Source organism: Peromyscus eremicus, chromosome 23 (genome assembly GCF_949786415.1).
Source record: "Peromyscus eremicus chromosome 23, PerEre_H2_v1, whole genome shotgun sequence".
Classification (NCBI taxonomy): Eukaryota; Metazoa; Chordata; class Mammalia; order Rodentia; family Cricetidae; genus Peromyscus; species Peromyscus eremicus.
The window spans coordinates 15,468,219-15,489,793 of NC_081438.1; the positions used below are offsets into that span (position 1 = coordinate 15,468,219).

At 53.9% G+C, this 21,575-nt stretch overlaps 1 protein-coding gene across 2 annotated transcripts in view; it reads left to right on the top strand.

Moving 5' to 3' along the window:
* Positions 1-12,684, top strand: part of Aacs (acetoacetyl-CoA synthetase) — a 38,481-nt gene extending 25,797 nt beyond the window's left edge. The window contains exons 9-18 of one of the 2 annotated variants that reach the window (XM_059249029.1): positions 1,099-1,179; positions 2,038-2,162; positions 2,986-3,050; positions 3,169-3,291; positions 7,581-7,694; positions 8,089-8,214; positions 8,856-8,925; positions 9,109-9,167; positions 9,844-10,046; positions 11,523-12,684. In XM_059249029.1, coding sequence (XP_059105012.1) covers positions 1,099-1,179; positions 2,038-2,162; positions 2,986-3,050; positions 3,169-3,291; positions 7,581-7,694; positions 8,089-8,214; positions 8,856-8,925; positions 9,109-9,167; positions 9,844-10,046; positions 11,523-11,660 — 1,104 coding nt within the window. In that variant the 3' untranslated portion in view covers positions 11,661-12,684. The remainder of the gene's footprint in view (positions 1-1,098; positions 1,180-2,037; positions 2,163-2,985; positions 3,051-3,168; positions 3,292-7,580; positions 7,695-8,088; positions 8,215-8,855; positions 8,926-9,108; positions 9,168-9,843; positions 10,047-11,522) is intronic. The other variant, XM_059249030.1, reaches the window with a different exon arrangement.
* The last annotated feature ends 8,891 nt before the right edge of the window (positions 12,685-21,575 follow it).

Here is a 21,575-nt window from a genome sequence, read left to right on the forward strand (position 1 = left end):
AAAATACACCAAGGAAGAGCAAGTAAGAGGAGAAAAGGGCTTACCCTGGCTCACAGGTCCCGTCAGGGTGTGGAAGGCATGGCAACAGGAACGCGAGGGCACTTGGTAGTCAGGAAGTAGAGAACAGGAAGTGGGACCAGAATGAAAAATATGCTTCCTTCTGCAAGTCTCCTGAAGTTTCCATAACCTGCCAAACAGCGCCACCTGCTGGTCACCAAGTGTTTACGTCTGTGTGCCTGTGGGGGCATTTCTCCACCTGCAGCAGCTTTGTTTGGAGGTCCTCCTTTGATTTGACCTCTCTTAAGTGTGAGTGTGTGACATGTGGGGTCTTGGGCCAGCCCCGTGGCTCTTCCATAGCCTGTGAACCTCCCCACAAGCCTGGTGCTCACACCTGTGGACCAGGCCCAGGCAGTGAGCTGATCATTCGGGGGCATCAAAGAGTGGCATCCCCAGTCTGTCCTCGGGATCTCCTAGGGGACCCAGTATAGAGACAGGAAGACCAAGGTCAAGGGTGGAGTGATGGCCAGTGGGCACTCACAGTGCTAGCTGGACTCAGCTCTGAGAAGGATGCTCCCCCTGCCCCAGCCTCCAGCCAGAGCTGCTGGGGATGCACATGTGCCAGGTAGGGGTGTGCTGAACTGTTGTGGGGAGCAGGAAGAACCAGGTGCGGGCCTGCGGGAGGGTGTTTTCCTAGGCTGCACATTGTGGATTTGGAGCTGGAACTGTGTTACCAAAGTGGAGGCTGGGTGGGAGGTGTCCCGTGTGGGCCCCTCTGCCATGGTGTCTCTGAGCTCTGTGTCTAGATGTCTTCTCCCAGGAGAGCCCAAGGGCAGGGACACATCTGCTATTGGCCCTTGAGCTGTCTCTCCCATTGCAGTAAAGGTCGCCTCGCTTCTCCGTGAAGTTAGTATGTCTCTGGGATGGGCACTGAGAGCTCATAGGTGGACGTGGTGTCCTGGGACTTCCTGATTGATGCTTGGGTGTCAGGTGGCAGGGTGGCACCAAAGCTGGCCCTTTGAGCCAGAGAACTCCAGTTGGCTTTCTCAGAGAGATGGACGAAGTGTCTCACCCATGCCTTGCTCTCCCTTCCTCCCGCAGGGCACCCTCATCCAGCACCTGAAGGAGCACGTGCTTCACGGCAACATGACAAGCAGCGACATTCTGCTCTACTATACCACGGTGCGTCCTGTAGCCCTCTGCTGCCCCTCCTGTGGCTGGAGGGTACAAGGGATGGCAGGTGGATGCCACATGGCCTAGGGCAGCATGGGGTGCTGGCACTAACCCAGAGCTTGAGTCGGGAGTTGGGGTGTTCCTGTCCAGTCTGGAGAGGTTCCGGAGGATCTAGCAGTGTTTCTTGGGTAGTACGTCTGCACTGGCTCGTGTTTCTTTTTTCACTGCCCGGGACTGAACCCAGGTCCTCAGGCATGCTAGGCAAGTACTCTACCACCGAGCCACATCCCTAGTCCTTTATTTTTTTTTCATTTTGAGATAGCATCTAGCTGAGTTGTCCAGGCTAGATGGAGCTTAGCTCTGTAGACCAGGCTGGCCTTGAACCCCTGACCTCCTGCTGCAGCCTCCCAAATCCTGGGATTACAGGCATGCACCATCACTCCCTGCTTTCTGGGAACTTCCTCACCAGCTGTATGTCCCCACCTCCCAATACTGACCCTAGGGTGCTGCGTAACACTCAGATACCCAGCAAGTCTGCCCAGGCTTCCCTCTGGTCCATGTAGGGGAGCTTGGGTGCCCCCTTTTCCCTCCAGGTTGGAGTTTCCTGCTGGAATTCCTCCCCGCTTTGTGTTTGTTCCAGGTCTGCCCAGATTTTCCCCGGGTAGTTGGAGGAGTAGTCAGTGGGCCTGCGTAGGTCATTTCCTTTTAGAACATTTTCGTTCGTTTGTTTCTTTTAGATTGGGTTTTACAATGTAGTTAAGGCTGGCCCCGAACTTACAGTCCACCAGGCTCTCTCCACTGTCCTCGGGGCCAGGGTTCCAGGCCCGCACCTCTGCCTGGCTTACCTGGTCTTCCTGTTTGCTGCAGGTCGGCTGGATGATGTGGAACTGGATGGTGTCAGCCCTGGCCACTGGAGCATCCTTGGTCCTGTACGATGGCTCCCCGCTGGTCCCGACACCCAACGTGTTGTGGGACCTTGTGGACAGGATAGGGTAGGTACCCTGGGTCCTGGTCTGTTGACCTAAGCTGTCGGGATTGTTGACTTGCTGGGGGAAGCTCAGCCTCACACAGAGCTAACATCCCCATTTCTGTCCCAGAGTTCTCTGTCTTTCTGCTTGGGAGGGTGTGGAGGGTGCTAGAAGCAGAGGGGACGAAAGACAAGACAGACCCCACCCTTGGCCTGTTGCTTGTGGGGTGAGGACCAGTCTTCAGGCTGGGAGGGAACTTTGAGAGGCCAAAGGAGTGGGGTTAGCTCTTGTTTTTTGCTGGCGGCATCCTTAGGACCTCAGAGCTTTTCACTCATGTCCATAAACTAGGAGCGAGTCCTTAGGTTATGGTTCCATCTTCTGATCAACAGCAGAGGGCGCCACCAGCTCTAACTCCCCAGGGTCATTCACTCCCAGGCTCAGACCAGACCCTCTAGGGCTGGTTTTTCTTATTGAGGTGAGGCCAGGGAGAAACGATTTTGGCTAAAGATGGGGCCAGATATCTGCACTTGGGACACAGGGCAGTCAGTCACCCATTTGCAAGGGCCATCTGGCAGTAAGACAGCCTTGCATGGGAGTCCTCACTGTGAGTGGCTTTTTGTCCCCTGGAGGGAGTTGCTCACTTCTCCTTGTCATCAGCCTCTGCTTGTACCAGGCGTCTGTTCCATGTGGATCCCTGCTGGACCAGGCTGGTGATGGGACAGAGCAGGCCTGGAGCTGCAGCAGGAGGGAGGTGGTGGGAGGCTGTGGCTGAAGTCTGTTATGATGTTTGGAAGCTTTGGGGGATCTGAGGAGGCCTGAAGTGCTCTCTCTCCTACCTGTGCTGTAGGATCACCATCCTGGGAACGGGAGCCAAGTGGCTGTCAGTGTTGGAGGAGAAGGACATGAAGCCAGGTGAGTGGCCCCTCAGTCTGTGTTCCCAGGAACTGACATCCATTCTGGCTGTGTCCTGCATGTGAGCGTGGCTGAAGGCAGCGGGCTTGCCTTAACCTCTGGTCATTCTTATCCCCAGTGGAAACTCACAACCTCCACACACTCCACACGATCCTGTCCACTGGTTCACCACTGAAAGCCCAGAGCTACGAGTATGTGTACAGATGCGTTAAGAGCAGCGTGCTCCTCGGCTCCATCTCAGGTAGGGCCAGAAACAGTGGCTGCAGGAGGAACGGGGCAGGGGGAGTGTGGCGTGGCCCTTGGAAGCCATGGATGGGTGCCGAAGTTAGGAGCATCCCAACAGCAGTGTGTTGAGTGACAGCAGGTTGTGGCATTAAAGAGAACTTGCTGTTCTTGAAGAGGACCAGAGTTCGGTTCCTAGCACCCATGTTGGGCAGCTTTAACCACCTATAACTCAAGTTCCAGATCCTTTTTCTGGCATCCTTGGGCTGTCTGTCTTAGTTAGGGTTTCTGTTGCTGTGAAGAGACACCATGACCACATCAACTCTTATAAAAGAAAACACTTAATTGGGGTGGCTTTCATTTTCAGAGGTTCAGTCCTTTATCATCATGATGGGGAGCATGGTGGCATGCGGGCAGACATGGTGCTGGAAAAGAAGCTGCTGCATGTTGATATGCAGGCAACAGGAAGTAGACGGACTCACTGAGTGTGGCTTGAGCATATATGAGACTTCAAAGCCTGTCTCCACAGTGACACACTTCCTTTAACAAAGACCATACCTACTCCAACAAGGCTACATCTCCTAATAGTACCACTCTCTTAGGGGGCCATTTTCTTTAAACTACCACATTCCACTCTATGGCCCCTGTAGCTAGAGTTTTCCTGCCTGGCCCACAGTCAGGACAAATCTCTGTCACTCGCCAGTCCCACAGCAGCTCAGACCCGACCAAGTAAACATAGAGACTTATATTGGTTACAAACTGTATGGCCGTGGCAGGCTTCTTGCTAACTGTTCTTACAGCTTAAATTAATCCATTTCCATTAATCTATATCTTGCCACACATGTCTTGTGGCTTACTGGCATCTTCACATGATGCTGCTTGTCCTGGCGGCGGCTGGCAGTGTCTCTCTGACTCAGCCTTCCACTTCCCAGCTTTATTCTCCTCCTTGTCCCGCCTACACTTCCTGCCTAGCCGATGGCCAATTAGTGTTTTATTTATTGACTAATCAGCAACACATTTGCCATATAGAACATCCCACAGCAGGCCCCCAAAGGTTTGTAGCCATATCATAATACAAAAATGCATTTAGTCCAACTTCAAAAGTCCCCATAGTCTATAACAGTCTCAAACTTATTTAAAAGTCTACAGTTCAGTATCTCTTCTGAGATTCATGCAATCTCTTAATTGTAATCCCCTGTAAAATCAAAATCATAGAGCAGATCTCATACTTCTAACATATAATGGCACGGGATATACATTACCATTCCAAAACTGTATCTCCGTGTCTGACGTAAAGCGCTCTTCAGGTCTCCAACTCCTTTCGGCTTTGTTGACTGCAACACACTTTTCTCTCTTGATCGAGTTCCACTCCCCGTTAACAGCTCTCCTCGGCAGGTATCCCATGGCTCTGGCATCTCCAACATCTTGGGGTCTCCAAGACAATCCAGGCTTCACCTTCACAGCTTCATGAAATGTCCTCTTCTAGGCCTCCATTCAGAGACACACGTGACACATGCCTTAGTGGCTTTCCTTAGGTGTGGAGGCAAATTCCACAACCCCTTTCTTCTGTCTGTAACTCTGAAGCTAGAACCATGTGGCCAAAGCCGCCAAGGTCTGCTGCTTGCTGGGGTTGGAACATGGCCCCTCATTCCATTGCATCTTCACCAGCTTTCTGTCCTTCACTGCCTAAGCTTGACTGTCCTGAAAGTCGCTCTGTAGACCAGGCTGGCCTCGAACTCACAGAGATCCACAAGCCCTCTGCCTTCCGAGTGCTGGGATTAGAGGTGTGCACCACCACACCAGGCTCTTAGCTTAGCTTTAATTCCTTTTCACAGGCTGGAAATTTAGCTGGATGGGATCTTGCCCTGAGGGCACCACTCCCTTTATTCCATTTCCTAATCTGTTTGTCTCCTTGAACACAATAGGAATAGCTCTATTCCACTGCCTGGTGTCCCTTTTCTCAATCTGTACATGTTGTTTTTTTTTTTTTTTTTTTGCTCAGCTTGCTCCTTTTCATTACAAATCTTTATAAGCATGAACACTAGTAACCATACAACAGAGTCTGTACTAGGCTGTTTTGAGATTTCCTCTGCCTCTTGTACTAGGGTGTTTTGAGATTTCCTCTGCCAATGGAATTAATCTAAAACTCTTTAGCCTCAGGCAGACTCTTGGGACAAGGGCTAATGGCAGTTACATTCTTCACCCAAATATCATAAAAATGATCTCTAGGCCACATATTAATATTCTTTTCTTCTGAAACCTCTTGAGCCAGGCCCCTACAGTTCATCAAATCATACTCAGCACCACTGTCTTCCAGGCTCCTACTAGTGTGGCCCATAGCAGCACTTAGAGCATTCCACTGCTTTTCTAATCCACAGCCCCAAGGTCCACATTCCTTCAAACAAAAACATGGCCAGGCCTATCACAGCAGTACCTGAGTCCCTGGTACCGACTTCTGTCTTAGTTAGGGTTTCTGTTGCTGTGAAGAGACACCATGACCGTGGCAACTCTTACAGAAAAAGCATTTAATTGAGGCAGCTTACTTACAGTTGCAGAGGTTCAGTCCATTCTCATCATGGTGGGAAGCATGGCGGTGTGCAGGCAGACATGGTGCTGGCTTCATCTTGATATGCAGGGAACAGGAAGTGGACTGCAACACTGGGAGTAACTTGGACATAGGAGACCTCAAAGCCCGCCCCCACAGTGACACACTTCCTCCAACAAGGCCACACCTACTCCAACAAGGCCACACCTCCTAATAGTGCCACTCACTTTGGGGGCCATTTTCTTTCAAACTACCATATTCTCTGTCTCTCTTTCTCTCTCTCTCTCTCTCTCTCTTTTTTTTTTTTTTTTTTTGGTTTTTCGAGACAGGGTTTCTCTGTGTAGCTTTGCGCCTTTTCCTGGAACTCACTTGGCAGCCCAGGCTGGCCTCGAACTCACAGAGATCCACCTGGCTCTGCCTCCCGAGTGCTGGGATTAAAGGCGTGCGCCACCACCGCCCGGCCTCTTTCTCTCTCTCTTTCTCTCTCCCTCTCTCTCTCTCTCTCTCTCTCTCTCTCTCTCTCTCTCTCTCTCTCACACACACACACACACACACACACACACACACACACACACACTTCAGTGTTCTCTGTGTGGGCTAGTGTTTGATGCATGAGTGTGAGAGCATGTATGTAAGGGTATGAACATACGTATGCATGTAGGCATGTGTGTATGTGTGTGAGGGCTCCCCAGGACATGATTTCAGGTGCATCACACTTCCCTTCAGCAGTGTCTCTGACAGGTCATGCTATCTCAGTGCATAGGAGTCTGTGGATCACGTACGTCTCTTTTCTCTATAAATTTGCCCCTTGTAGGGAGAGCACCATGGTGCCGTCCCCTCTGTCCCCGCTGCTGCTCTGTTCCTTTTGGTTCTGTCTGAAGGTCTGAGCACCTTCAGAGCCGGCTAGGTTTGTCTCCGAATTTCTTTCAATGCACTGGCCTCCTCCTCAGCCCCATTATCGTCCAGCCTCTCTCGCACATCATGTCCTCTGGTCCGTTTCTTCCCGAGACCGCAGTGCATCCTGCTCACCTTGGCTGGGTCTCTGGGATGTCCTGGGTGCTGCCTGGGTGTCTCTTAGCCAGCTTGGCCTGTGTCAGGACCTGGCCCCGTCTTCTTGGTGAGGCCCCTGCCCCATTCCTTTGGTGAGCCTGAAGCCAACCTTGGTGGCGGCGGCAGTGAACATGGGACCCGAGGGTGGACGTAAAGGAGACATAGGCGCAGAGGTGTCTGCTGGGGAGAAGCAGCTGCACAGAGCCTCCAGCCGAGCCTTCCCTTCTGCCGTCACAGAAGGGACACTCAGGTGACTCAGCCCTTCCCACACCTGCCTGTACCTGCAGGAGGAGGCGCTCATCCTTACAGCATGGTGTGGGGCATCTAGGTGTCTAGTGTGAGGATCAGGGTGTCTACACGGACTCTGTGCACCTCCTCTGGACTCCGGGCTGGGACCCACAATCCCACTGTACCCCCGCTGACTTTGCTGTGTGTGTCTAGGTGCGGTGTGGTGAATGTGTCTGTGTGAGGTGTGTGTGTGTGTGCATGTGGGGAGGTGTGTGTGCATGTGGGGAGGTGTGTGTGTGTGAGTGTCGTCAGGTGAGGCTCACATTCATCCATCTTAAGTCTGGGGCTGCCATGTGGAGAGCATTTGCTCTGAGTCCTTGGGTCGGGAGGCTCAGTCAGGGAGGACGTCACCGGACGCTGGGGCAGATACAGAGCTGGGTCCAGTCTCTCCCTGCGGGTCACCTGTCCTCTGCTGTCGCTTGCAGGTGGCACTGACATCATCTCCTGTTTCATGGGCCAAAACTCGTCTGTCCCTGTGTACAAGGGTGAGATTCAAGCCCGGAACCTTGGCATGGCTGTGGAAGCCTGGGACGAGGAAGGTGAATGGCTCCCTGGCGCTTCTGGGATGTGACAAGGGAGAAACATGTACACAGATGTGTCCCTTGCTTGTGGTGATCCTTCATCTCCCTAAGAGGGGCGTGACCGCTCTCCCATGGGGAACACCGTCCTTTCCCGTGGGTGGGGTTTTGCACTCATAGGCTTCCTGACCTCAGCTTCAGAGAAGTAGGTTGAGATGGAGTGCCGTGAGGGCGGTGGTTGGTGGGTATCGGGCTGTGTGTGGATTTTGTTGGGGAGGCCATGGTGCACATGCGGGGTCGGTGGCTTTTGCCTACACACAGCAAAGTTGTGTCCCAAGTAGGAGCAGAAGGAAGGGAGTGCATGCCAGAGTGTGGTCATGAGTATTCCAGGCTCGGTCTTCTCCCCGTATGCCAGGGAAGGCCGTCTGGGGAGAGAGTGGCGAGCTGGTGTGCACCAAGCCCATCCCCTGCCAGCCCACGCACTTCTGGAACGACGAGAACGGCAGCAAGTACAGGAAGGCGTACTTCTCCAAATTCCCGGGTAGGTGGGGCGGGCCGCGGCGGAGTGGGCTGGCGCCAGGCCCTGCCTGGCTGGGGTGGGCTTCTACAGCTCCCGGTGGGGCTCACTATCTCATCAGGGTCCGCTTGAAAACACCCCAAGATCTGTCACTGGGTTCAGTTGACCCTCCCCCACCGCTGCCTCGAAAGCCTCCAGCCACCAGCACTGTGCTGAATGCCACACAAGTCACTGGGAGACAGTGGAGGGCGATACTGTGCCAGATGCGCCACCCACGCCACCCTTACACACTGATGCCCGCAGTTCACCTTGTCAGGCTCCCCTGTCGAGGACCCATGGCCCTGCCTTGCTCAGAACAAGTAGCCTCGAGGTCTTGGTGGAGGGACGCTGCTAACACCCTCATTACCACTGGGGTTGTTGGTCTTGTGTAAACTACATGTGTGCAATCACATGTGCTGAGATTGTAGGCGTGTGCCGCCATATCTGATGCATGCGGTTCACTGTCTCACCCTCCCCGGCCTCCGTGCTCAGCTACACACTGCTTGTTCCTGGACTTAGGAACCCGGTGGCCAGCATCCCTTCCTGTCTGTCCCCGCCCCTGGTGTCTGTCTGGGCGTATCCCAGGCCACCCCTTTCGTGACCAGTCTGTTGGGCCTTTCTTGCAGGTGTCTGGGCACACGGCGACTACTGTAGGATCAACCCGAAGACAGGAGGCATCGTCATGCTGGGCCGGAGGTGAGGTGTCCCTCCCTGCCGTTCCCTCTGAGGCGTGGGGGACACGTCCTGTGAAGTGAGAGGAGAGAAGACAGCGGGTGGCAGCTGGGAGCTAGGGGAGGAGCCGTACTGATGGGCGTGGTGCTTGCCAGGAGGGATGGGGCGTGGCCACATGCTCTAGCCATGCGCCTCTTGCCTCTGCAGTGACGGCACCCTCAACCCCAACGGCGTACGCTTCGGCAGCTCGGAGATCTACAACATTGGTTCGTGCATGTCTCTTGCTACTCTCACTCGGGTCCAGGGTGGTCCCACAGGCACCAGGACCCTGATTCCCAAAGAACTGGTGAGGGTGGACATCCGTGTAGTGGGGTGAGGGTGGGTCTCCATGCATGCATCTTCTCTAATGGCCACACTGTGGTACCTCCTCAAACCTCAGAAAGGGTTAAGGCCACTTGGCCTTCCTTCAGGTTTACATCTTCAGAGCAAGCTCAGAGCATTGGTTCATCTTATCTCTGCTTTCTGGGCAAGGAAACAGGCACAGAGAGGGTGTGTGAATGCTGAGGGTCACACAGCACGGTGTAGGACACCAGATACATCAAAGCTTCTGGTCTAGGCACTTGGTCCTAGCGCAGGCCCCAAAGCCACCCTTCTGGAGAGGTGGCCTCCTTTATCTTGCTGTTGAGATCTGAGCCCCAGGTGGTGGCAGGTCAGCGTGGCCAGGTGAGTGACCTGAACTCAGTTCCTCCCATGCCTGGCCCCTTTCTCCCTGTCAGTGGCATCTTAGTATGTATGACATATGCCCTCCTGTGGGCATCCCTCAGTTCAGGTCAGCTGTAGTATTGCCCAAGTGGCCCGGTGCCCTCCCCTTCTGACAGGTGACGTGGGCGTGCTGGCCTGTCGAGAACTTCCTGTGAGGCCGTTTCCTTTCTGCTTCCACAGTGGAAGCCTTTGACGAGGTGGAGGACAGCCTGTGTGTCCCCCAGTACAACAGGGATGGCGAGGAGCGGGTGGTCCTGTTTCTGAAGATGGCATCTGGGCACACCTTCCAGCCTGACCTCGTGAAGCGCATCCGTGATGCCATCCGCCTCGGCCTGTCTGCTCGCCATGTGCCCAGCCTCATCCTGGAGACTCGAGGCATTCCAGTACGTTGTCTTTGACCTGGGCCTATGAGAGCTGGGGTGACGGCAGCTTGCTCTTACTTCTATGTGGGTACCATGTTGCCTAGCAACCATCTTCTCCCTCATGACAGCATTTCCAGCAGCTTCTGTGGGATGCCATGTTGGGGCTGATGGCCTGAGTATGCCCTGCAGACAGCTGTAGGAATGTGAACTCGGAAGGGAGCTGCAGGTGTGTGTGTTGGGGTTTTGTGGAGCCTGGGGAAGGGGCCTCTGAAGGCTCGCTATTCTGACTCAGTCACATTTGGATTGGGGAATAGGGGCGTGCATGTGCAAATATGTGCACATGTGTGCAAGTGTGTGTGAGCTGCAGTTACCCATACTTCCTGTGAGGCTGCCATTCCATGCCTGTTGGCTGCTGCTCATTTGATGATGGGGGACACTGGGCTTCTGACCTGGGGGCTCCCTGTGCAGATGGAGCATGTGCAGAGCTGGAGATGAACTCGGCGGGGCTGAGCTGGGCGAGACTTCCTGGAGCATGCTGGGAGTAGTCAAGCCACTGACTTGACCGAGAACAACCTGGGTGGTCTGCGCTCTTCCTGGGGAGGTTTTGACAGTGTCTTCATAGCCACCTAGGGGTGGGGAGCAAGAGCCTGAGGTGTACACTGTGAGAATGAGTGCGTGTGAGTGAGTGAGTGTGTGAGTCTGTGAGTTTCCAAGTGTGTGAATGTGTGAGTGAATCTGTGTAAGCAAGTGTGAGTCAGTATATATGTGTCAGTGAATTAGTGTGTGAATAAGCAAGTGTGTGAGTCTGTATGTGTGAGGGAATCAGTGTGAGTAAGGGAGTGTGTGAGTATGTGAGTGTGTGAGTGAATGAGTGAGTGAATCAGTGTGTGAATAAGCAAGTGTGAGTATGTGAATGTGTCAATGAGTCAGTGTGTGAGTGTGAGTGAGTCTGTGTGAGTAAATCAGTGTGTGAATGTGAGTGAATCAGTGTGTGAGTGAGTGAGTGTGTGAGTGAGCGAGCGAGCAGCCTGGCCCTCCTGACACCCTTCTGGGCAGGGACAGGTCTGTCTTTACAGCTCTTTAACATCTGAAGAACACACAGGGACAGGAGAGATCTGTCAGAGGAGATGATACCTGAGACAGGTGTGGTGTCACTCTGGACAAGGGCCATGTGGCACCTGGTATGCCCACCCAGAGCTCCTGGGTGTGGGTCTGGTGCAGTGCCCAGCATTGGAGACACCCACATGCTCATGTGATCTTGACACAGGCCTGGGATCACGTGGCAGGTTCCACAGATGGTGTCAGCGCTGCCTCAATGTCCTTCCCCGCAGGTTCCCACAGGTGTCTGCAGGTGCTGTGGTGTGTGTTCGAAGCCGCTGTGTATCTGGTCTTACGGGTCTTTTTGGAAGCGGATGCGGGTAGAAACGTGAGGCGAGGCCGCCCCGTGTCACCTCTGGTGTAAACACTGCTCTCTTTGTCCCCTGCCTCTTCCCACAGTACACACTCAATGGCAAGAAAGTGGAGGTGGCTGTGAAGCAGGTGATGGCCGGGAGGGCCGTGGAGCACCGGGGGGCCTTCTCCAACCCTGAGACCCTGGACTTGTACCGGAACATCCCGGAGCTGCAGGACTTCTGAGCCAGCAGCTGTCCAGCTGTGCACGTGATGGAACTTAGGGACACTTTAGAGACAGCAGCTGCTCCAGATGGCCCTGGGCGCTGCACATTCCGCGGGCTCGGAAATAGCATTCCTGTTTCGGAGTCACGGGTGGGGACCAGCTCTTCTCTGCTCCAGGATGGGCCTGGCCTTCAGAGACCAGAAGGGCCCATTGAGGCTTGTCTGGGCCCTGCTGCTATAGGTCGGCACACAGCCTTGCAGGTGTGGAGCTGGTGGCGTTTGGTGACGGTACACCGGAGGAGCGATGTGGCCTTCATCCTCTTGAGCCCACTGTCCCATCTCGCTCTATGAAGGTGAAGTCATACCTGCATTCTCTGTCCTGAACGGGCCTGGCTTCCTCTCAAGAGCTGGCTGAAGCCAGGGCTCCTGACCCAATGTGCCTGTCACCGCGCAGCTGGCTGTCGGGACCCCTGGGCTGACGGCTCATGTACTGTCTGCCGTGGCCAGAACACCATTCCAGGGAATTGTGAGGGACGCTCCAGCCAGCCAAGAGCTCGCTGTGCTGTGGCGAGTCCCCTCTGCAGGCAGGTATCCTTGCCCATCTCTGGGTCTTAACGGCACAGTGTTTGAACGGGTCAAATGTTTTAACGTTAGTTGAGGATCTGGTGTCAGGGGCACTTGAATCCCTGGGTGTCTAGCCACCACTTAGGTGTGTGCTAGGATCCCGGGGTCCTTCGGGGATGGAGATGCTGGCCTCCAAGGGCAATGGCCTCATGCTCCCTCTGAATAGTTCCTGGGCTCTTTGTGTTGTGACCGTCCTCTGCACTTGTAAATGGAGTCTCACGCTTTGGTCGTCAGGACTCGACGGTGCTTCTCATCTAGCGTGTGGAGTATGTCACAAATCCTGGTGATCGTTTTTTGTATTTTTTTTTTTTTTAAACTGAGCACAATGTAAAACCTTTTGAAAATATTCTGGATTTTAAGTCTATAAGGGAAAAATGCTATGAAGAATTTTATGGAATAAATTGTGCCATGCACACCTGTACACGCGCAGTATACTTGTGTTTCTCTGAGGTGGTTGGACAGCCATGTGTGGCTGGCTGTACCAGTGTCAGCTCACTGCTGGGCCCTGGAGTCCTGTGGCCCAGCACAGTTGTATAATGGTATTCAACAATGGTCCTAGTGTGTGTTAGGTCAGTGTCTAGGCCTCCTCATACCCTGGGCCTCCCTGCCACCCAGGGCTGGCTGGATGTCTGGATCACAGACCAGTTTTGTCACCCGAGTTTACCTGTGTTGTACCAGCAGCTCGCCACAGACCCCAGCTCAGCCCTGCGTAGCCTTCCCACCACAGAGAGCGGGTGGCAGTACTGATCTCCAGGATGCAGGAGAACCCAGCCCCTCTGTGGACTGGGCCCTGTCATTCCTGGTGCGGCTCTCTGACCTGCTGCCTGGTGGGACCATCTGGCTTGTTTCCACCATGCCTTCCCTCCCTGTTCCTGCGGGAAGAGGTAAGTGATGGAGGCCTGGCCTCGTGTGCCTCTGTCTGCAGAAGGATGGCTTTCCCGGAAGGTCAGGCTGCCTGAGCCCCACAGGCTGTCCTGCTGGGGAGCTTGGGGACCTGAGCACTGAGAGGACCTTTTGCAGTTTCCCATGGGTCATTGCAACAGGGGCTTGAAGCACCAGTAGCTCCAGTTGAGAGGTCAGAGCCCGAGGTGGCCCCATCAGTGTGCACAGGGCTGGCTGCTGGAGGTTCTGGAAGAGCCCCCCTTCCCGGCCTGGTCCTGTTATTTCTTGGCCAGCGCCTCTCTGCCATCTCTAAAGCCTTGATGGGCCTGAGCTCCCATTCATTGCAGCCCCGTGGCCCTGGCCATCCCTGTGGCCACTGGTTCTCTCCCCTTTACCATCTGCTAGTGAGCATCTAACCCCCCAGCCCCACATGTCACATTTGCCCCCACAGGTTCCCAGAGGAGGATGGGCCACGGTGGAGGTGGGGACTCTGAGTCATTCTTCCTGCGTGATTTCTAGGGACCTACACAGTTTCATGTTTCTACCACGGATGTGTCTACGGGCCTTTTCTTTTTGTTCCCCTTTTTATCAGTTTTATTTCTTTATTTTGATGGTATAGGGGATGGAGCTTGGGGCATTGTGTGCTAGGCCAGTGCTATATCACTGAGTTATATGCAAGCCCGTTTTAAAAAGAGACTTATTTTTATTATGTGTTATGAATGCTTTGCTTGTACTATGTCTGTGCATCACATGCATGCAGTACCCGTGGAGGCCAGAAGAGGGCATCAAATCCCTTGGCACTGGCATTCAGGATGGTTGTGAGCCACCATGTGGGTGCTGGGAACTGAACTTGGGGTCTTCTGCAGGAGCGGTTAAGATGCCCTTAACCACTGAGCCAAATTGCCCAGCTGTGCCTCGCTCACCTCTGTGGGAAACCAGGTTCTTGCAAAGGCTGTACACCATAATCCATCGTTTTCTTATTCTGACTCAGCAGGCACTCGGGGTGTGTGACAATTCTATTAGGCCCGCTTTCCCGCGCGGTTGATCTTGCAAATTGAACTTGGGGGTCAGCACCTCTGCTTGGCTTTGGTTTCATGACAGCAATCTGGGGGCCGACGGGGTGCCCCGTGGTGTACCGTTGAGCTTGGGAGTTCCGGCCAGGCAGCCAGTCCCCTCTTTTCCCACCCGCCTGCCCTCTTCCAGCCTGGTGTCTCCGCTCCCCACATGGAAGGCGGAGGAGGTCTTGTGATGGATGGCTACTGTTCACGGTGGCTCTGTCAGCCACTCTGTCAAAGTCACAGTAAATGTTCTGTCTTCTGATCCCGGGTTTATTTTTAGCCAGTCTTCTCGGAGGTGGAGCCACACAAGAGTTCCGGGCTTGACTCTCGCCCTGCAGGCTGGGGTAGGACCGGCCAGTACAATCAGCAATCTCAAGTCCTTGCTAAATGATGTCCTGTTAGATCCCAGGCACACTGGCTGCCTGGACACAAAAGCTTTGAAGGAGTCAGGCCATGCCTAGCTGTGTGTGTTTGACACAGGTCTCATGTAGCTCAGGCTGGCTTCTGTGTAGCCAAGGGCGATCGCGAATTCCTGATCCTCCTGCCTCTATGCTTAGTTTTATACGGCACTGGAGACAGAATTCAGGGCCTTTGCATGCTAGGCAAGTACTCCACCAACCGAGGACCGGGTGGATGTCTCTCTCAGTCTCCTGGCTTTTCCAGGATTGTAAGGCAACCACTGTGGTTGTAGACATGGAAGCTTCGTTTAAAGCAAGAAGAAGAGGTGAGACATGGTCAGACATCGGCACTCTTGGGGGTCCCCAGATACTCTCTGGTCCAGAAATAGATCTGCAGGGGAGTCTGGGAAAAATCAGCAATTTGGCTTTCGTACCCTGGATGGATGAGGAGGAGGAGGGAGCTGGAAAGGTGTCCAGGGTTGGACTTAGCTGTGCATAAATGACGTGGTAAACACCGAGACTGCCCTGGGATGGCTGAGGATGCCTGGGGAGGGGTCTGACACCCCTGTGACGTGCACACGGCTGGCTGAGCCGCTTCCGGCCCTGCCTGGGTGGCTGCCACCTTCGCTGTGGAGGTGGGCGACATTAAAAAAAAATCGGAAGCTAGTCTTTATGCAAATGCACGCCCCACTTTGTCTTCAGATTTTAATTTTTCTATGAATTATTCCGTTTTCCTCCCCCCGTCCCCTTCCCTGTGGAAGAAATCAAATAACCCAGCAGCCTATCAGAGGAATTTTCCAATCTTTCTGTTTTGTTGAGTATCATTCCCGACCAGGACCCCCCTAGGACCGGGAAATAGCCAGATGCATAGTTCCTGTGATGTGTCACTTATACATCAAGCTTACCAGCCATTTTATGTATATGTGAGTCCGAGCACATCCCAGAGAATGCAGGAGAAGCATGAAACAGCTGGGTGGTCAGCCAGGGAAACCTGAAGGCTGGGAAGGTGCCAGCCATGTGTGACCTGAAGGAAGGGTGCTGTAGGCAGAGGGGACAGTTGGCACAAAGTGGGGGGGGGCTCTTCTGGGACCAAGATTGGGGTGTAGGTGCCATTTCCCACTGACCATCCACTGGGCTGCATCTTGACCTGGAGGGCTCCTTGGTCCCATTGTCCCCTCCAAGCCATTAGCAGCCTCTGTCTGTTTCCCAGAGTCCTTCCCACTTGCGGCTCCAGGAAGTATCTGGAGTTGTTCTTTTTGCTTTGATTTTGGAGTTAGGGTCTCCGTGTCTCGACCCCACGGCTTTCCCCAGGCCTCAGCCTCCCAAGGAGGCTGGGATTCCAGATGTGAGCTGGGGCACCCAGTGACACAGCCCAGGGTCTTCTGAGGGGTCACTGGAGCCGCGTTCCTGGTTTTCACCTGGGTCACATGCGGCCACATTGCATCCTGTCCCAGCCCTGAGGGTGAGGGGGCAGGAGTCTGCCGGGTCCAATAATTCTCCCCAGGCATCTCTCTCTCTCTTCCCCTCCAGCCTCATTAGTTAGGGTGGCTCTCTGACTCTGGGGACAATTCTTCCTGCCCAGAGTCTGCAGAGCCTCTTGGTTGTGCATCTCCCATGGGCCTCTTTGGTGCTGGCACGGTCCTACCCCAGGGTCTTTGCACATTCTGCCTCTGTCCCTGGCAGGGCTGCCCCCAGCCTGTGAGGTGAGGCTCCTTCCCTTGCTCTCTGTTAAGACTCACTCTGGCCGGGTGGTGGTGGTGGTGGTGGCGGCGGCGGCGGCGGCAACGCACGCCTTTAATCTCAGCACTTGGAGGCAGAGGCAGGCAGATCTTTGTGAGTTCGAGGCCAGCCTGGGCCTCAGAGTGAGTTCCAGGAAAGCCTCCAAAGCTACACAGAGAAACCCTGTCTCAAAAAACCAACCAACCAACCAAACAAAAAGACTCACTCTGATGTCCCCCTTTCAGTTCCTAACCCTTGCTTAAGCCACCCCCTCCTACTCTAAAAATGCCCCCCCCTCCCCATTTACTCTTGACTTTTCTAACCTAATTTTCTTACAGGTTCTTTATCTATGTGTCCGCCTGTCTCCTGCCCAGGGTACCAGCCTCGCATGCCCAAGGACTTCACTGTGATGCCGGCCGGGTCCCTGGGGCAGAGCAAGTGTGTCACCAAGGAGTGAATGGAGACTGAATGAGTGTTTAGGGAAGACCCCCTCGCGCTGAGCCTCATGGCTTCTCCGAAAACCTCGGCAGCTGTTATATAACTGGCGGTCTGTGGCGCTGTCTGCGCCGGCTCCTCAAGTGGTTATATTTGGTGTTTACAGCCTCCTTTTCCCTCCCGTGAGTTCTGTTGAGAGCTTGGGGAACCCAGCTGGGCTGCCGCAGGGAGATGAGTCTCCTGCTGTGGCCCAGGAGGCCCTGTGGACCTGGAGACACTCGCCTTGGCTGCATCCCAGCAGCCCTGGCTCAGGAGCAGCCCACATGCCGACGTGGGAGGTGAGGCTTGTCCTGCCAATCACAAGAGCGGGAGAAAGCAAGGGTCAGCGTGGAAGAGAGCCACGGACACTGTGTGCCTAGCTGTGTGTTCTCAATCCGCATGCTTGACATCTCTGAGCCTCGTCATCCTTTGTTTGTAGAGCTGGGATGAGTCAAACACCCCTTTGAGGAAGTCACTCAGGGGAGTCACTCCCCGCACAAGGCTGGAACTTTTGAGGTTGCAGGGAAAGCAGGAAGGGAGAACCACCCTGTATATCTTGCAAGGTTCAAGTCCTGACTTCTGCTGGGCATACTGTGCACTCACACAACAGCAAACCCTCCTTGTGTCCAGCCCACCCTCGGTGGGTTTCTTTTATATCTGTTCACAGAAACAAGAGGGATGTGGTGGGGGCAGCCCATGCCACTGGCCTTGGTAACAAAAATGGGTCTTTTCTTCAAACATCTCGTCTCCTTTGTTCTATACTAAATGAGATTTAATTCCAATTGGCCATTCAGAGTAAAGATCCACAGAGTCCGGTAAGATGGCCCAGCAGGTAAGGGAACTTGCTGACAAGGCTGATGACCTGGGTTCGATCCCCGGGACCTACATGTAGAAAGAGGAAGCTGGCTCGGCTGGCTTTAACAAGTTGTCCTCTGACCTCTGTTCTTGTGCAGTGGCAAGCGTGCACACACTCACACAGACACACACAGTCAATGGAGGGCAAGCGTGCACACTCACCTAGACACACAATCAATGGAGGGCAAGTGTGCACACTCATAAGACACAATCAATGGAGGGCAAGTGTGCACACTCACACAGACACACAGTCAATGGAGGGCAAGTGTGTACACTCACACAGACACAGTCAATGGAGGGCAAACATGCACACTCACACAGACACAGTCAATGGAGGGCAAGTGTGCACACTCACCTAGATACACAATCAATGGAGGGCAAGCGTGCACACTCACAAGACACAATCAATGGAGGGCAAGTGTGCACACTCATAAGACACAATCAATGGAGGGCAAGCGTGCACACTCACACAGACACACACAATCAATGTAGGGCAAGCATGCACACTCACCTAGACACACACACAGTCAATGTAGGGCAAGCATGCACACTCACCTAGACACACAATCAATGGAGGGCAAGCATGCACACTCACCTAGACACACACAATCAATGTAGCTTAAAAACTGAAAAAGAATGAAAGCACTCCTGGCTGAAAACAGCTGTAGTAGAGGCTTGCGAGAGAGAGGTGTTGTCTGTGGCCAACGTTGCAGCTCCTTTGAGGGGGAACTTCCCTCTGTCCTTCCCACTCTGTTTTCACGGTGCTCTGCTACTTGACACACAGGCCAATGAGACAGGAGTGGACAGGACGCAGGTAATGTGGGAATGGCTGCTGTGCCCGGACCTGCCCCCTGAGGTTTGCTGTGCTATGTTGGAGATGCTGGGATCCTGGAGTCCTCACAGCGGCCAGGAACGTCTGGCGGACACCAGCCCAGGGCAGCTGATCATTTACCAGACGGCAGGTGTGTTGTATGATATCTTGTTTGTGTTCTGACAAATAAAGCTTGCCTGGAGATCAGAGGGCCAGAGCTAGCCACTAGTTAGTTAATCATCGAGGCCAGGCAGTGGTGGCTCACACCTTTAATCCCAGCACTTGGGAGGAGGAAGCAGGAAGATCAGGAGTTCAAGGCCACCCTGGGCTACATGAGCTTGAACCAGTCTAAAAGAGAAACAGAGCTCACACTTTTGATCCCAGTACTAGGGAGGTGTAGACAAGAATATAAGGCGGTGGAGACAGGATCTCGGCCCCATTCCGTCTGAGGATTCCTAGAGACAGGATCGTGCCCATTCGGTGTGAGATTTCGTAGAGGTAAGAAGTCTCTAGTGGCTGCTGCTCTGATCTTTCAGCTTTCACTCTCCATGTCTGACTCTGGGTTTTTGTTGTTAAGACTAATTAGGAGCCGGGCGGTGGTGGCGCACGCCTTTAATCCCAGCACTCGGGAGGCAGAGCCAGGCGGATCTCTGTGAGTTCGAGGCCAGCCTGGGCTACCAAGTGAGTTCCAGGAAAGGCGCAAAGCTACACAGAGAAACCCTGTCTTGAAAAACCAAAAAAAAAAAAAAAAAAAAAAAAAAAAAAGACTAATTAGGATCGCGCATCACAGATGTAAGAATACAAATAAGGCATTCTTGAAATCGCTGAGCCGGGATGCTTGTTAGGCAGCTTTGCTGGCTGTCACCGACACAATCAGACACCATCAGAGCGCCACACAGAGATCTTGCTCTATGATGAGGCCCCCTTGTCCCGCTTTGCCCCAACCCTGTAAGTTCAAGGCCATGCCTTGGGCACTGCCCAGTGGGGAATGACCTTGCTTTGTGTGGGCTGACACAGAGGCAGGCCTAGACATAAAAGGGGCTGTGTGTCACAAATTATTCTTCTTTCTGAGGGAAGTGCCACTCCGTGGCCAGGCATCGAAACAGTGGACATGCAGAGGCCTAAGGTGGTGGGGCAGGTGGCTATGGTGAGAACTTACCTTGGGGTGAATCAGGCGTCACTGTGTCCTGGATGTCCCAGCATGTCTTAAGGAGCTGGGCAACACCGTACTGACTCACAGATGTCATCCGGTCTCTCAAACACGCCGCGGGAGCTCACAAGGGACTCTCCCCAACGGTGGCCACCATCAAGTGGGGCTGTCATTGCCTTGTCTGAGTGACCTCCCCATTGATAAGGGGACCCTGGCTTTCCTGAGAGCTTTCACAATCATTGTCTGTCCTCAGAACCCGTGGGGCTCCGTGGGCAAAGCTCTTTTCAGATGGGCACGAAGAACAGTTGGGACACACGTAGAGTTGGAGAGGAGAGAGAGTGGTATAGAAATAATGTATGTAGAGCACTCATGTATGAAATTGTGTGTGTGTGTGTGTGTGTGTGTGTGTGTGTGTGTGTGTGTGTCCAAGTTGGGCATGGGAGTCAGACCTCTCACCCCAGTACATGGGAGGCTGAAGCAGGGGGATGAGGAGTTCCAACTTGCCTTAGAAAACCCCACCCAAAGAAACCAAACCAAACTTTTCTTGAGATGGAAGAAGACCACTGAACTATAAGAGAGATCCTGGGGGTGGTCAGGGGCTGAGAGTGAACTTGGGATGGTTAGGAGATGAGAGGCCCTGGGGTGGTCAGGGGTTAACAGAGGGCCTAGTGTGGTCACGCCTTGAGGGAGAGCCTGAGGTTTTTCAGGTCTCTGTTCAAGCTCCACCTGTTCCATTTGGTTGCTGTGGGGCAAATCAAGCCTCAGTTTCCTCCTTTGCTAAATGAGGTAAAACACTCCCATCTAACGGGGCGGGGGTGCGTGGCTGGTCTCACTGGAACATACTATAAACAGCAAGACAGAGTCGGCAGTTTTAGCTCATCGGATATTTGGTGACCCTCTGCCAGATGTGAGCTCCCATGCTCATGGTTTCCCCCTGAAGCTCATGATGGGGACAGGCATGCTGGAAGAACGTACTAGAAAATTCCAGAATGACACTCTTGAGTGCCGGACATACCCTGGGCTGTGACTGCGCTCAGAGTGTTCCCCATGATAACTTGGGGCAGTTGGAGGTCTAGGGTGAAGGCGATGGACTTGGGTGCAGTCTGGACAGAGTCGGATCCTCCCAGGTCCAGAGCCGGTCAATTATAGTCCATCCCTGGGCACAGTGACCATCTAATGGTAGGCATGCTGGTGGGCCCCTTTGCTCTACCTCGGTAGGAATTGTGGGTAGGCAAGGAGACATTCTTCCAGTGCCCTAGAGTGCCCAAGACGCAGGGCCTGGGCTGGAGACCCACAGGCTTACAGCTCAATGAGAGATCCAGGGACTCACTGTTCTAGGGTTAAGCCAGAGACTCACACCTCCCAGTGCTCATGTTGGAGGCTCATTGCTCAGTGCTCTAACCACCAGTGGTCCCGGTACTTGGCAGTTGCTGTAATTCCCAGTTTCCCTCATCATCAGCAGCATCGGCATCAGCAGCATCAGCATCAGCAGCATCAGCATCAGCAGCAGCAGCAGCGGCAGCAGCGGTAGCAGCAGCAGGCAGTGTGCCTGCTTATGTTACAGCGCCTGGATAGTTCTCAGGTGCTGGGACCCGTGACAGTGTCACAGCTCTCCTGCCCTAGCATGTTGAGACCCTTGGCTCTTAAGTCTTGGCAGTAATCAGCATCTAATCTGTCCTCTCATGTCATCTATCTTCAGCCTATACTCCACCATTACGTGCGTTCTCTTCCTCTGGCCCTCTGTTTCTGGGGTCACCTCTGTGTCTCCTTGCATCTGCCCCAGATACCGCCTGGAACTCTTCAGCTCCCCTCCTGCCACTGCTGGTGGTGTGGCGGCCACCGCCTCTGCCGCTGTGGTCACTACACAGACAAACGTCCACTCTCTCCTCTTTGTGTGGCTAGCTCGACCACTTCTAATGGTAAATCTCGAAAGTGGGCACGGAGGGGCTGGAGAGATGGCTCAGT